The sequence below is a fragment of the Caenorhabditis elegans genome, chromosome III (assembly GCF_000002985.6).
Source record: "Caenorhabditis elegans chromosome III".
NCBI classification, from domain to species: domain Eukaryota; kingdom Metazoa; phylum Nematoda; class Chromadorea; order Rhabditida; family Rhabditidae; genus Caenorhabditis; species Caenorhabditis elegans.
In genome coordinates this window covers 4,228,675-4,243,656 of record NC_003281.10, presented here as the reverse complement: position 1 = coordinate 4,243,656, position 14,982 = coordinate 4,228,675, and the positions used below count along the sequence as shown (strand labels likewise).

General features: G+C 33.9%; 4 protein-coding genes across 4 annotated transcripts; 3 read left to right on the top strand and 1 right to left on the bottom strand.

Moving 5' to 3' along the window:
• Positions 1-95: 95 nt before the first annotated feature.
• On the top strand, positions 96-985 carry mrpl-21 (Large ribosomal subunit protein bL21m; the record flags this gene model as incomplete). Its single annotated transcript, NM_001027414.7, has 3 exons — positions 96-314; positions 520-751; positions 803-985. The coding sequence occupies 3 exons, from the start codon at positions 96-98 to the stop codon at positions 865-867; spliced, it is 516 nt and encodes a 171-aa protein (NP_001022585.1). The 3' UTR covers positions 868-985.
• A 96-nt stretch (positions 986-1,081) lies between these two features.
• F43C1.7 (Coiled-coil domain-containing protein 25) lies at positions 1,082-2,327 on the top strand. The gene is made up of 4 exons (NM_001027415.5): positions 1,082-1,191; positions 1,546-1,653; positions 1,701-1,823; positions 2,030-2,327. Exons 1-4 carry the CDS (start codon positions 1,102-1,104, stop codon positions 2,129-2,131), a joined length of 423 nt encoding a protein of 140 aa, NP_001022586.2. The 5' UTR covers positions 1,082-1,101; the 3' UTR covers positions 2,132-2,327.
• Positions 2,328-10,437: 8,110 nt separating this feature from the next.
• On the top strand, positions 10,438-13,221 carry nhr-20 (Nuclear hormone receptor family member nhr-20). The gene is made up of 9 exons (NM_065448.7): positions 10,438-10,653; positions 10,930-11,106; positions 11,228-11,316; positions 11,459-11,519; positions 11,625-11,782; positions 11,935-12,254; positions 12,559-12,674; positions 12,723-12,880; positions 12,939-13,221. Exons 1-9 carry the CDS (start codon positions 10,455-10,457, stop codon positions 13,032-13,034), a joined length of 1,374 nt encoding a protein of 457 aa, NP_497849.1. The 5' UTR covers positions 10,438-10,454; the 3' UTR covers positions 13,035-13,221.
• Positions 13,199-14,516, bottom strand: F43C1.5 (uncharacterized protein). Its single transcript, NM_065447.2, has 6 exons — positions 14,392-14,516; positions 14,230-14,346; positions 13,970-14,109; positions 13,842-13,918; positions 13,547-13,768; positions 13,199-13,304 (listed from the first exon to the last, which is right to left on the bottom strand). The coding sequence occupies exons 1-6, from the start codon at positions 14,458-14,460 to the stop codon at positions 13,264-13,266; spliced, it is 666 nt and encodes a 221-aa protein (NP_497848.1). The 5' UTR covers positions 14,461-14,516; the 3' UTR covers positions 13,199-13,263.
• Between the last annotated feature and the right edge of the window lie 466 nt (positions 14,517-14,982).

Here is a 14,982-nt window from a genome sequence, read left to right as displayed (position 1 = left end):
TTTTGGCAGCAAAAAAGAGTTCGAGTCTCTGTAATATTTTATATGTGTTTCTATTAGAATTTCCCAGTTTGGTTTTATTTTTTTACCATTTCCAGATGCTCTCCAGTCGCTGTGCATCACTTCTCCTCTCCTCATCCCAATCAATTCTTCGTCGTTCCATTCAATCTGCATCAGTTGGCACGTCATCGGAGGCTCAGGTAATCGATACAGAGCAAGTTCAGAAGGAAGTATTCAAGTCAATCTCGGATGAAGTTAATGAGGAGAAGAGGCAACGATTGTTTGCAGTTGTATATGTTAATGGAAGACAATGGAAGGTAAAAACGAAATTTTGGACCAAAAAACGATAAACTGAATTCAATTTCGGAGCAAACTAACTTGCAAACATATACATATTGAGGATAGATACTTTTTGGAAAATATCAATAACCATAAAATCCAAATTTTTCTGAAGAACATTTGCAAAATATGAAAATTAGTTTTTTTTTAAATCGATTTTTCGAAAACCCCAAAATCTTTCAGGTCAGTGATGGCGATTTAATCAATATGGAGGGAAATCTCCCATTGAACGTTGGTGATGAAATAAAATTGGAAAAAGTTTTGATGGTCGGTGGCACGAACTTCTCACTCTTCGGACGTCCACTTCTTGACGCATCTGCGGTTACTGTAGACGCTGTTGTTGTTGAGAAAAAGACAACGAATCCCGAATTGCACTATGTTCATCTCAATCATCATCAGACCAAATTTCTCAATTGTAAGCTTTGACTTATTTCCATATATAAAATCTGAACATTTAATTTTTAAGGGAAAAGCGACGAGGCGACGGTTCTTCGAATCAAAAGTGTGACGGCAAAGCAGATTGAGCAGTAGAAGATTATTTTTTCTTTTTAATTGTTGATTTATATTTCTTCCATTTTCTTTTTTACTATTTTGTTTCTAGGTTAGTTTTTCCACAAATTTCGTTTTTCAAAATAAATTCATCATCATGAACAATTATTGCGAAATATTGCGAAAAAGGGCGGGCGGAGTCTAGGCCTAGCTAGGGGGTTTTCCAGCACAGAAACTCACAATTTTACGATTTTTCTAGGATTTTCCAAACTAAAAATGGTTTTCGGATTCATTTCGTCTACAGTAACCCCGCCGGCTTTAATATTTATGGGGGAACACCAGGTGGAAAATGAGAAGTTATTCAAGGTGGGATCTTTTTTTTCAAAAAAAAAATTTGTATTATTACGCAACTTTTGCGACTTTTTACTACAAAAATACGTTACCCGGTCTCGACACGACATTTTTTGCGAAATACGAGAAGGCGTGCCTTTAAAGAGTACTGTAATTTCGTTGCTGCGGGATTTTTTTCGAATTTATATATTTATTAGTTAGAAAACTCCAATTAACAAAAATTCAAAAACTATGAAACATTGTTGATGGAAAATACAGTACTCTTTAAAGGCGTACACCTTTCTGTATTCAACAAAAAGTAATCGCCTCGAGACCCGGTACCGAATATTTTTTTCGCGTTTGTATAATATCTCGTATTAAATGTTTTAGTGTGGTGATCCGGGAGATGTGTGGTTCCACGTGGATAAAGTATCATCTGCACATGTGTATCTCCAATTGCCAAGTGGCATTACGATTGACACGATTCCCGAGGAACTGGTAAATAGAACGAATTCTGAAGTTCAAATTTAGAGATTCTGTTTCAGCTTGAAGAATGTTGCCAGTTGGTGAAGAAAAACTCAATTCAGGGTGTGAAAATGGAAAAAGTTGAAGTTAATTATACTTTGAAAGAGAATTTAAAGAAAGTTAAAGGAATGCAGACAGGAGAGGTTAGTTAGTTTTTTCAACGGATTTGCTCGTCAAGCATGTGCCATATATTTTTTTAGCGAAAATTTGATAAAAATATGAATTTCGCCAGAAATTAAAAAAAACCACCATATACCTCTTTTCTCGTGGCGAGACCCATCTGAGTAAATCCGTGCACCTTTAAGTTCAAGTTCCAGAAAACTAGCCGCTTTACAAGTCTACTTTTCAGATTGGTTTCTACGACAAGAACATCATCAAATCTCGCAGTGTCCTCAAGAAAAACACGAAAAAAGTACTTCAACAACTTGAAGGAACTCAATGGAAAACCTGAAATACCTAATTTTTATCCCGAATTCTCCCCGAAGAAACAGACTTCTCTGCATATTTGGCCTTGTCATAAGGCACAAGGATGCGCGTCCATCTGTGGATAAGGATCTTTAGATCATTCGGGTCAAAATTGGCGGCATTGGAATAAGTATTGAAAAATCATTTAAAATTATGAGAAATAAAAAGTTGTTGGAGTTTTTTTTGCAATACCAAGAATATGATGCATTCTGGAAAGTGATGGCTCACTATCGGCGCCGAAATTTACCGGGTTCCGGGGCTTCAAAACCTCGTGCAAAATATGGCCACTTGGCCTCATGTAGTGTTATAGATATTATCGGGTCTCCGTTTCTGTAGACGTGACGAATAAGATTCGTAGATAAATCCAAAAAAATCCCATGATCGCAAGGTTAATTGGTCTCGACACGAGAAATTTTTGTTAACTGAAAGAAGGTTTGCGCCTTTAAAGAGTACTGTACTTTCCAACTTTGGATTTTCATAGTTTTTTTTTCACAATTTCTTAATATTTAAGTTTTTAAAATTCTAACTAGTACGCTTAAAATATTATATATTTTTAGCAAACAACTACGAAAAATCAATAGAAATTTTGCAGCAACCAAACTTTGAAACTACAGTACTCCTTAAAGGTGCACACATTTTTGCATTTAACAAAGATTCTCGTATCGAGACCTGGTACCGTTATTTTGACGCCTAAATCGCAAAATTTGGAACCTGAGTAATAATAGGCATTTCAAGATCAAGAAGATCATGAATACCAGATCAGAGAACAATTTTCTCACTTTTTGTTGACTAATAAAAACTTTTTGCAAAAAAAATGTCTCACACACAATACTGTTCACAAACCACACAAATTACGCCGTCTGTCCTCTTCATAGTTTTCGATTTTATTTTCTCGAGTGTCCTCATTAGTTTATTTCCCGACAGACGGTCAAAGATTCTTTCTCGAATTTTTTTGCTTTGAATTGTATGTATCTTGGATTTTGAGTACATCTGGGACATTTGCATAGAATTATTAAAAGTTCTGTGCAATTTTTCTAAACTTTTATTCCAATTGTCCCAGACATGACAGAGTCACGAAACTTTCGTCATGGTCAAACCGCCCTAATCAATCGATTGATTGATAAGAAGCGAAAAAAAAGAGAAAAACTACTATCAATACAACAATTTAGCCTATACAATTCAATTTGTAGCCAGATGATTTTTGATAAAATATCACTCATCGCCTGCTGATAACAACTTTATTGGAGTTTTCGATCATTTTTGACTGAAATATTGTGTTTTTTCGATGAAAAATTTGCAAGGCAAATTCGATTGTTTGATTTTTTTTTGAATATCTTGAATATCAACTTTTCAGATGATAATTCATTTTCTGTATGTTTATTATCAATTTTTGTGATTATTATCAATCTCTCTATGATGTTTGGGCCTTAACTTATTCATGTCTATTTACTATTTATTTTTGATCACGATTTCAATCGTAATAAATACAATACAATACAATCTAAAAATGTTTTCTGTGTCATTGCAATTTACGAAATATTTAATTTTTTAAATACAACGTTGTAAGATATTTATAAGTACAGAAAATATCTTCTTATAACGCATCCCAGATAGGCAAGCACGTAGGTGCCTGACTTATCCTCTCTACATTTTGGTGTGAACTTTGGTGTTTGGTGTTTAAACTAGGTAGGCCGCCTTGAAGGAATGTAGGAAGGCATATTGTGCCTACATATACGCCTAACAACGCCTAGCATTTGTAAGCCCCGAAAAGTGAATATTGATCTCATTGGCCTCTTGCAATGCTAGTCACAACACTTCGTTCTTTGGTCATTTTGCTAGCTGTTGCTCTTTTTCCATATTTATTTTCTTCTTCCTCTTATTTCCCCGAATGACCAACGGAGTTCAAAAGTTCTCACAAACTTTTTTCTCTGCTGCGACAAGCGGTCGATTCACTCACTTTACTGATTTTTCGATGACTTTAGGCTTTTTTCTCGGCGAGGTGTGTCGAAGGCGGAAAACTTTTGATTTTTGATCATTTTGTGCTATGTTCTGATTTGAGTAGCTGGCTGAGCACATTTGAATCACCTGTTAGTATAACTTTTATAAATTGCAAGTTGAAAGTGATTAGGACGGCAGACACATCAGATGTGATGTGTCGTTGAATGTTGTGTTTTGGAGGCGAAATTGCAAGTGGAAGTTTTTACAACGTTCTTCTGTACTTTCCTTATGCCTGCCTGCCTATATATGTGCCAAACGCCTATTTTCTATACTTTGGTGTGGAAATGGTGTCGAAGTTTTAGATCTGGAAAACGTACATTTTTGTTGAAATTATATTTTTGAGAGATTTAGAAAATTTGAAATTAATACCTTCTGTTACCAAATTCATTTATAGGAATTTCTTTGGTAGTAGACAGGTTTGTAGGCACGAGGTAGGCAGCCTAAGCGAACTGCTTAACTGCAAGTTCAAATTTGAAAAAAAAGCTATTTAAAAACTATTTATGATGCTTTTAACGCAAAGATCACGATTAAAATTTTGAAATTAAATGCTTCCAGCTGGGTAAATAATAGTAGCCTTCACCACATTGATGATGCACCACCACGTTTCATTTTTCGAAATACTTAACAACTTTTTTTCACATATTTTCTGATAAATTTTTTAAAAATAAACAAGAAAAGTGTACCGTTTTTCTAATATTTCAAAATTAGTGTGATTTTTAAAAAGTTGCCTTTTTTTCAAAAATATGAATTTTATCAATTCAGAAAAATTTCAACAGCAAAAATGTTGCAATTTTAAATAATTGAAAACTATAGATAATAAAAATGAGAAAATTTAAAAAATCTAGCTTCAGAGGAATTTTGAAATTTAAAAAATTTCGCTTTGCAGCCAAAAAGTTTCCACTTATCATATTATGGAAATCGACCGAAAACAGTTTTTTCTGCAATTTTAAATATTATTTTTTATGTATAGGAGTTAAATCCTGAAAAATTCCAAAAACTTATAGAGTGTTTAGTTATGATATTTGGAAATGTTGGACTATTGTAAATGTATTTATACAAAATGACTATTGACCATACATACTTCATCTTTAAAGGTTAATTGGTAAATTTGGTAAATTACCAAATTTACCAAAATATGGATTTTTTTAAACATTTTGAGAGTTACAGTAGGTTCTAATCCCTCGAGTGTTCAGATACAAATTTTTAAAAATTCTAAAATTATAGCAGATGGAAATTGAGTTTCCACAACTTTTTGACCCCACATAAAAGTTTTTGAAGTTTTTAAACAATTTTTTTAGTGGGCGCTCAATAGAGTGTACTTTTTTGTTGTTTCAAATGATATTTGCTAGCAAATATCTTTGTTTTGCAAGAAAAATCGTCGAATAAATACGAGAGCACAAACAAAAAAAAGTTGTTGTAAGCGTGCACTCGTATTTATGTGAGCTATATGCACGTAGTACAACCCAGTGAACACTTCAGTTGATCTTTTGACCCCAAGAGAGTTTCCACGTGGTACATTGACTACATCATGATCACAATGTTGGCTACACTCTCTGCACTCTCTCACTCTCTTACTCCATTCCCAAAGATCAACAACCTTTTCTGCGGCCGCATGTTCCTGACTGTCTGCGCCTCCTTGTCCCCCATTGTATTTTGTCTTTTGGGAAACGGCGGAGGTTTCGTGTCCTCCGAATCACCTTCTCCCCGTTTTCCCGCTTCTCATCACTCTCTCATCTATCATATGATGTCTGATTGTCTGTACTCTCGTCATTTATGCTTGTCTCCCATTTTGCAACTTCAATGCTTCTTTTGGACTAAACCGCTTTTTGTGCACTCTCATTACGTAATAACGGAAAATTCAAAAGGGTTTCCAATCAATAATTTTGTTTTATTTTTAGAATTTTGGTGTTTGTTTCTTCTGAAAATTTCATGTGAAATTTCAATTTTTTTCAATTTTTCAAAAAAAAAATTCTGAATATTTTTTTTCATTGTTAAAATTTTTTCTCTCTTTTTAGCACCAAAAAAACAAAGCTGAATAAAATAACTTTGAATAATAATATCGGCATTTTAAACATAGTGATATAAAATTTTCGTGACTGATCTCTGCTGCCACATTCCGTCGCCTGAACTTTCTAGGCTTAAACTTTAATAGATTGCATCTCCGTTGTTTTTAATTTTAACAAAAAGTTGTCAATTATCAAGTTTTTTATAGTTTAATATTTTTAATAACTCTTGCACCAATGGAGATATGACCGGTCAAAGAAGGGGCTGTACTAATATTGCAATTTTAGATATGGCAGGGTTATCTCGATTGTCGCTCAATTATTTCTCAATGCATACATTAAAAATTTTAACTAGCAAAATATCGCTCATAAAATGATCTACCTTTTTGTATTTTTACATTTTGATGGCTTTTTAAACCAACAAAAACATGATCGGTCAAAGTTAAAAAGGTCATACTAGTTGTGGCGATTTTTTTAAAGAATTTTAAAATCTCAAATATTTTTCACTGTATCAAAAATAGTCTACCAAAAACTGTACCTCATGAAATGTTCTAATGTTTTGTTGTCCATTATTTTTTGATAACTTTTAAAATAGCCGAGATATGAGCGGTCAAACAAAGTGAGAACGAATACTTGCTAGGCTACACGTATTTCGTCCCGAATACAAAAGTGACGATCACAAATCACGGTTTTTCTTCCCTAAGTCTTCTTGTCTTTATTCTTTCCAAATATATACATTTAAACCAAAAGTCCAAACTTTAAAGGCGCGTGAGATGTGGGGTGGGTCCGGCCACGATTTGCTCAGCTGAGTCTCATAATTTATTCCATAATTTGTTCAGTTTGATTTTCTTCCTATTTGGTGCATCATATTGTACACACACGTTGCACCATGTTTTTTGTCTGTAAATCAAGAATACATGTACGGATGTCTATAGTTTATAGTAGTTGTAGTTTGTAGTCGCACCTAACGTAAACCTTTTTTAATAGTACTGGACTTTACATATGTTTCAAGCAGAGACACAGAGAAACTAGACAGTCTGCCTGTCTACACTCTCTTCTTTCCACTCTCTCTATCTCTCTATCCGTTCTTTCCATCTTTTGTCATGTATACCTGTCTCTGCCGTCCCTTCCGAAACCTCCAAAGATCTTGTTTGAGTGCAAATACCCTTTCCATTTTTTATCTGATTTCTCTCTCTACCACTCTCTGCAACTTCTCGCCCTTTTTCTTCTCTGTTTTTTCTAATCAATTGTCTCCGGTTATTTGAATCACAAAAGGGCGAACAACACATATTTGACCAAAATATAAATATTTGAAGTTGAAACTCGATCTTTTTTTGCTCAACCAGTTTTTTGAAATTCCTATACCCTCTTCTCATTTTTTTGGAGTTTTTCCTTGCGAAATTTTGTGCCTTGGACTTTTTGTTTTTCCTTTTATTTTTAATGTGCACAAATGAATAATATTCTAATTTCCCCTTGGAAAAAGTGATCGAAGAAGAACAAAATTTGGAGTTTCGTGCCAGTGGTCTGTGCAGTGAACACCTTGTTTTTCCTGTCTAGAACGCATCTCTATGAGCTCATTTTGGTAGTTTCCTTGGGAATAGCACCCTTTTATGATCTTCTATTAAGTGTATTTTTTAATACAATAAATCCTTGTGAATTATGATAAATTTTCGACCTCTAATTTTCTCAAATCACTTTGTATAACCTCCCAGAAAATTAGAAAAATGTTAAGCTAAACTTATGGTGCATCGACTGAACGATAATGCTGTCGAAAATAATTTTTCTGATCGTTCTCTACTAAAAATTCAAAGTTCAACTTATTTTATATAGCTTGGTCTTCTGTTTAGCATAAACAAAAATATATTAAATTTTTTAGTCTGCGTAGTTTTCTCTTCCTCGTGTGTCTATTTCTAGACGACCTAAAGCTCCCGTTAATAAATTTATTCCAGTCGTCGCTCGATTAATCCCCCCTCTGCTTGGTCAGAATGCTCTCTTGATCTAATAATTTGAGATTTTTGTGACTGGTGTTTGATGGAAGACGTTATCGAAAAAAAAACAAATTTTTGGACCTGGGGTATAAATCTCTAGGCTTATAATTTTATTGTTTCTAGAACATTGTTTGCTTAATTTTCAGAAAATGTTTAGAATTGTTTAGGTTTTATCAAATTTGAATACTAATTGATATTTGCAGAGAAAACAACGTTTTTTTGCTAAAAACACTTTTTTTTGGAAATTGCTTTAAAATTCGTCGAATTTCAACAAAATTATATTCGAAAAAAATCAAAACTTGCCAAAAAACAATTTTCTATTCGAAATTTCCCCTTATTATTTTTTTTTCTGCCAATTCAATTTCAAATTCCCACGCAAAAAAGGCGGCCACCGACCAATCACCTATGTTGGCTACGCCCACTGCGCATCGCTGATTGGTCTGCGCCCTCTCACGACTATTTTTAAAATTTCTGAATCAAAATAACAATTTATTCGCAAACAATCTGACTGAGTTTCAAGAATGCAGCCAAATTTTTTTGAAATCTGAAACCAGGTTTAATTTTTTGATCTCTTTGAATCCCTGCAGAATTCATTAACATCACGTCACTACTAATTATTTGATTATATGAATCACTTGAATCAGCATCATATCACTTTTTATCTGGGGAATATCAAAATGTTTACTTTCAAAAAATTCCCACGTGTGTTTTTTTCCGCTTTTCGGGACATTGCAAACATGTGATGAAAGCATAGAAAACTAGAGTCTAGTTGTAAATAGGGACAAGTTTGAAAGGCTTTTCCTTTCTCTTTTCTTCTGAAAATAGACTAAGAAAAGTGTTTCTGAGAAACGATTTTGATGGATAAAAATAATAAATTTAATTTTCTCCTTTTAATGATTTTAAACATTAAAGCAGAGAAAAGTTGGATTTTGTCGAAATAGTCTAAAAATTGATTCACTAAAATGTTCTAGATTTTCAATAAGTTATGAGCAGCCCTACACTCGTTAAATGCAAATTTTTGAAGCCTAACTGAAATATAAAATCGTAGAGAAAACTTTTTTGGCCGAATTCCAATATTATGGTAGGTAAAAACATAGCAATCTCTAATTTTTTAGTGAAAAAAAAATTCAAAAATTTTTTGGAAAGCTTTACAATATTAGAGCAACTTTCAACAGCTCTTAACTTAATTTTTATGAGTCGTAGCAAAAAATTTTCACCTGCAAAAAATAAGGATCGCAATCGAAAAATACCGGTAATCTCAGCAGTGGTCGTTTTTTGGAAAATTTGGCAAATTTCAAAACCTAGAATTAATATAAACCATGAAAATTTTGTGTAAACTGAAAATACCTCTAACTCTAAAAATTTACAAACTTATTTATCGTTAGTTTAAAAGTTTCCAGATTTTCGAATTCTCATTCAAATTGCATGGCAAATTGGCATTTTTTTTTTCAAATTTTGGATTGTATTTTCAAACTTTCACAAAGTTTTGATATAATTAAAATATTTATTTATTTTGACTTTAAAAAATATATGCCCTGAAAACAAAGCTTGACACTGCTCATAGAGGAAAAAATACCAATCGGAAAAACACGGTAAGTATTTTCAACTGATCACATTTTCATCCAAAACAATCAATTTCGAGATGTATATTAATACAATTCATAGATTACTATAATATTAATAACATAGATCACAGCTCCACCACCTACACACATCCTATTTTGTATCTATCCAATAATTGAATCAAAGAGGCGTGGGGAAATATTTTTCGGAGAGTTATGTATAACAGTAATTCCTTTGTTGTTTAAACTTTTACATGATAGCCAAGGTTTACAATTTGCAAATTTACAAAAATTAACTTGGAGCCATGTGCCTTTAAGCTTCTGTATCTCTGAAAAAGGATAACATGTCGCAACCAAATTATTAGTATTTCTGACTAGTACCCTCGGTGTAAAAATTTAAGTTACTGAAAAATCGTCAGTTCTTAAATGTACAAAATTATGCCAGTTATGCAGAAACGTTTTAAATTGTATAAAATGCTGTCAGAAATAGACTATATCTCAACGCGCAATTTCAAGAGATCATGATGCTAGGAGAGACCGGTTTCATTTATTTTCGCGATAGTATTCCTCAAAATGTCATGCACAATTTCACACTCTATTTCACTCATACAGATGATCATCATATTTTTTCTCTGAACGTATTATCTCCGGTCAATTGAACTTCTTTTTTTTTAAATATTGACCTTATATATTTGTTACTCATCTGGCTGTGTACATTTCGCTCATAAAAATAATTTTCAGCTGTCAAAAAACATTGAATGAAACAAGAACGATCAAGTGGTGGTTACAGTGGCATTCCACCCACATCCAAATGCCTTGTTTGTGAGCATCCAGATGGTGGCTCCGCGCATTTTGGGAGTACATCATGTCTGGCGTGTGCCGCGTTTTTCCGAAGGACCGTATCGCTGAATATTCAGTTTCAGTGCAAAAAGGACAAGAACTGCGTGATATTTCATGGTAAGCATCTGGAAATGTGGCCGAATTTTTAAGGTCCTGCAAATAACCAAAAATGTTCTACGTTTCATAGAACGGAAAAAAATATATTATGCAGCGCTCAACATTTTATAGGTTTTTCTAGGTTAGGGGATAGACTCGAAAAATAAAAAAAGATTGTTCACATATATTTTGGGAGTAGTCCGGGTCAGTCAGCAGGCATATTCCGATCTGAAGGCTTACGTGATAGAATCGGAGTTGCAACTTACCTACACACCCACTTTAAAACTACTTTTCCAGAACTCCGAATGATTTGCCGAGCTTGTCGATTCGATAAATGTGTGAAAGCTGGTATGCGGCGAGAATGTGTACAGAAAAGAAGGTCGAATAAGAAAATTCCGAAGAAACATATGAATATGTTGAGAGAAGATCAAATTAAGATGGAATATGATGAGTGCAAGTTTGAATGCTCTGGAGGTGAGTGCTCTTTTTGAAGTTAATAAACTTGCGTGTAAAATACGATGCATTAAGTACGCGTGACTCAATGTATCGTGGCGAGACCCGTTAACTCCTTTTTGAAAAAACCCAAATACTTCAGACCAAACTGATGACAATTCTCCTCTGTCGATTGAGAAAAAATCGCCGCCCGGACTTCTTCCAAATGACAGCCCAATGATGGCAGACTTTGTAAGTGCTTATGAATATTCAAGCCTTCAATAAGACCTAGAAAAAAAACATGTGTTAGGCAGGCATGTAGGACTGAAACCTGCCTGCCATGGAAACTCTAGGAACAAAAACTTAAACATTTATATTTTTTCTAAATTTTCAGAAGTTTGACCCCAGCGATATCCCGTCAACGAGTGGTGGATCAACGCAGAGGTTGGAAAGATGTGAGTTTTTTAGTGGTGGCAAGACCCACGGAGAAAGACGTCATGTACTTTTAAAGGGACATCTCAGTATTTTCAAACAAAACTTACCCAATCAAGTAATTTCAGCACCGTCTCCAAAACTGGCAGAATCGAAAATCCTCAGTATGAACGGAGAAGAGTTGCTTCGATTTTATGTGGATCAGTTGAAAAACTCAATGGACCGGCGACGAATGATTTTTACGGATACTGCACTTTTAGCTGTCATTGATGATCGAGGCGATGTGGTGAGTTTCCCATTTTAATCGGAATTTATTTCAACTTGTGCACAGTTTTTGAAGTAAAATTTAAAGTTTAAAACTGTGCACAGGTTGAAAATAATGGGCGTGGCTTATTGGTACATTTTTTATACTCCTAGTCGAAAAGGTCAAATTTGCAGCCATTTGACGCAACGGAACCACCTCCTCACTCTCTGAAACGACAATACGAATCTCAACGATTCGATAATCTCCTGGCATTTGACTTTTGTAAATGTTGCCCCGGATTCGATTTTCTTAGTCGAGTGGAAAAGGCAATCTTCTTTAGAAGTTGTTCATTAGCCTACTGCCTGCTGGATATCGCTTGGATTACTGTACAAGCTTACCCAGAAGAAGCCGCCGAGCCAGTTTTAATGTATACGGATGGAAGTGTGTGTACAGTTAATAATTTATCGTATGGATGGGATGATGAAGAGGATATTTGTGCGCATGATAAGAAAAAGTGAGTAATTCATTCAATATTTTGAGCACTTATTCGTTTGGAATAAGGAAAAATTTGATTTTGGGCGCATATTTTGAATTGAGAGCTCTCTAGAGAGAACCAAATTTTTGGCTATCGATGCACCATGAAGAAAAATTTTTTAAAGTTAATATAACACAAACTGAAATTCAAATAGAAAATGTGAATTAGGAATAACTTTACTGTTAAATAAGGTCACTACGACCTTTTTTCATTCATGTTGCATCAAATAATTGTCCTGAAAACTTGAATGTTTTGGTCAATTGAATTTTATATTATTTTTCAGGCTATTTCTTGGTTTTTTGGGTCGCTTCAATGACGCTATTTGCCGGCCGATCCGGAATTTAAAAATGACACACGTGGAATTTGCAGCTCTTAAAGCTTTGTGCATTTGGAAACTGGGTTAGAATTCATCTAGTGAGAAATTAATAAAAATCAAATATTTTGTAGGTTACTGTGAATTTACTCCAAGTATGAAAGTAATCGGGAAGGAACACGAAGAAGCATTGCTCAACGGATTACACAATTATTATGATGATTTGTACGGAAATCCTGATGAAACTGGCATGAGGATAGGAAATCTCATTTTGTTAATGGGAACTGTTTTTGTAAGTTTTCATTTACAACTGATAAATGAGACTAAAAAATAATGTTTATTTCTTTCAGGAAATGAATCAATTAATAATGGAAACCTACAAATCGGCGGAACTTTTCGAACTATTCAAGCTAGATGCTCTTTCAAAATCCCTGTTGACACTTTAGTGGAATTTGTTTTCTTTTTTTGTTTTTAATATTTTAATACTTTATATGGAAAAATCAACATTTTACGGGTTCTCTCTCATCTTCTGTCTCCCATTTTCTTGTATTTACTGTTCCTAATACAAAATATAGTTGCGCATTTCAAATGTGATCAATCTGCAATGTGATAAAATAAAATGAATTCATTATGAGTCTCCTTTTTATTTAACAACTGAAAAAATAACAATTTAGATTATGGTGCTGAAAATAATCTCGAAATTCGTGATCCGGAAGCTGAAAAAAATAATATTTGGGTACGGTAGTTGGTGAAATACGCAAACACCGCCACGCGTATTTGCGGACTTTTCATTTTTCAAAAAAATTTTTTTTTAATTTTCTTTGTTTTTTTCTGCAAAAATCGTTATTTCTCTTTGATTTTTTGCGGGAAATTTGTGATTTTTAATGGTTTCACAGATGTTTTATCGAAATATCAACTAAACATAGTCTCGCGACCCTATAAATCATGGCCACCCCACCTTTTCTCAACGTTTCCTTTATTTTCGCCGCGAAATTCTCCGATTTTACTTCTCCCTCCCCGATGTATGGTCCATCTGGAACACGATCTTCGTCCGATCGTCGTCTCGGTTCCAATTTTTTCGCTTTGTTCACACTAATTTTAGAATTTTTCGAATTTTTCCCGGGAATTTTCACATGCCGGCGCGATTCTTGAATAGAAGATGAGTCAGAACATGACTTTTCTGAAAGAAATTGTGACGCCACGTGTTTATTTTCTCCTGTTTTTCCCATATTTTCCCAAAAATAAAAGCTCACTCTTTTTCTCCTCACTGATAAGGGTGTTCACTTCTCGGTGTTCAAGTAATAAGGCCAGTTGTTGGTCTTCATATGCTCTGAAATTTATTTCTCACGATTTTCAGTGTATAAATAATTTTATTTTCTACCTCGCAATTTCCACATCTGTAACCGTATCCAAAAATTTTTGATTTTCTCTCAGTTTTTCGTTTATTTCATGCCTTCGCTGCCTTAATTTTGTTAAGTCTCCTCCATGTGGAATAGATTCAGAAGTCGTTGTAGTTGGCGTCTGAAATTATTTTTGGAATTTATCGATCGAAATTTGAACAATTGAGATACAATATTCTCGCTGACAGTGCTTTCTCGTGTAGTAAAGCAATAATTTCTATAAACAAAAAAATTAACATACGTTATCATAAAGTAGCTCATTAATAGTGGCTGAAACATCTCCATCATATTTCCGTAGAACATATTCAATATGTGAATTGCTTAGACTGGGAAACATAGCTTGAAAGTCCAGCATTGCCTGAATATTTTGAAAATTTGTTGCCAAATTTGATTCTAGACGTACTCTATCAAAATCCAATAGTTCTTCTTCTACCACACCAGATCGGTCTTCATAGTCATCATAATCCGTCATTATTTCGTTAGAAAAAGCTGAAAAATAGTGTTGAAAATGAAATGAGTCAGCATTATGAAGAAGAACGCTCGTACAAATATTAAACATTTTGGGTGGGCGGTCAAAAAGAATGAGACAGTGTTGTGTGTGTACAATGGTGATTGTATTATCGGTCTGCGGTGAGAGAGTTATGAAAAAATACAGGGAAAATAGGCAGAATTTGGAGTGAAATTGCTAGTAAACTCGGAGTTTTTTTTTTGAAAAACTGCAAGTTAGAGTCTCTAAAGTTCGGAAAAAAGCTTTCTCTGACATCATAAATGATTTTTGCTCTTTTTTACTTCAACATAGTGATTTGGGAAACCATACAAAAGATAAATGGCTTCAAAACAGGAACAATATTATGCATTTTCTGACGAAGCTAATTAATTGACGAGGAGAAACTCATAGACTTTTTATTCATAAAAACAACTTTCGAATAGATTTTCTGCATTTTCTGTTTTTACATAGTTGGCCAGTTTTACTTTTACTGCGGGAAAAGTTCTA

Excerpts from the sequence above, each read along its gene's own strand:
- F43C1.7 (NM_001027415.5), top strand. The coding sequence starts at position 1,102 with ATGGTTTTCGGATTCATTTCGTCTACAGTAACCCCGCCGGCTTTAATA. Across the intron at positions 1,192-1,545 it reads AAAATGAGAAGTTATTCAAG|TGTGGTGATCCGGGAGATGT; the intron begins GTGGGATCTTTT and ends TAAATGTTTTAG. Across the intron at positions 1,824-2,029 it reads AAGGAATGCAGACAGGAGAG|ATTGGTTTCTACGACAAGAA; the intron begins GTTAGTTAGTTT and ends TCTACTTTTCAG.
- nhr-20 (NM_065448.7), top strand. The coding sequence starts at position 10,455 with ATGAAACAAGAACGATCAAGTGGTGGTTACAGTGGCATTCCACCCACA. Across the intron at positions 11,107-11,227 it reads CAAGTTTGAATGCTCTGGAG|ACCAAACTGATGACAATTCT; the intron begins GTGAGTGCTCTT and ends CAAATACTTCAG. Across the intron at positions 12,255-12,558 it reads TGTGCGCATGATAAGAAAAA|GCTATTTCTTGGTTTTTTGG; the intron begins GTGAGTAATTCA and ends ATTATTTTTCAG.
- F43C1.5 (NM_065447.2), bottom strand. The coding sequence starts at position 14,460 with ATGACGGATTATGATGACTATGAAGACCGATCTGGTGTGGTAGAAGAA. Across the intron at positions 13,919-13,969 it reads ACAGATGTGGAAATTGCGAG|AGCATATGAAGACCAACAAC; the intron begins GTAGAAAATAAA and ends AATAAATTTCAG. Across the intron at positions 13,305-13,546 it reads AAAGGAAACGTTGAGAAAAG|CTTCCGGATCACGAATTTCG; the intron begins GTGGGGTGGCCA and ends TATTTTTTTCAG.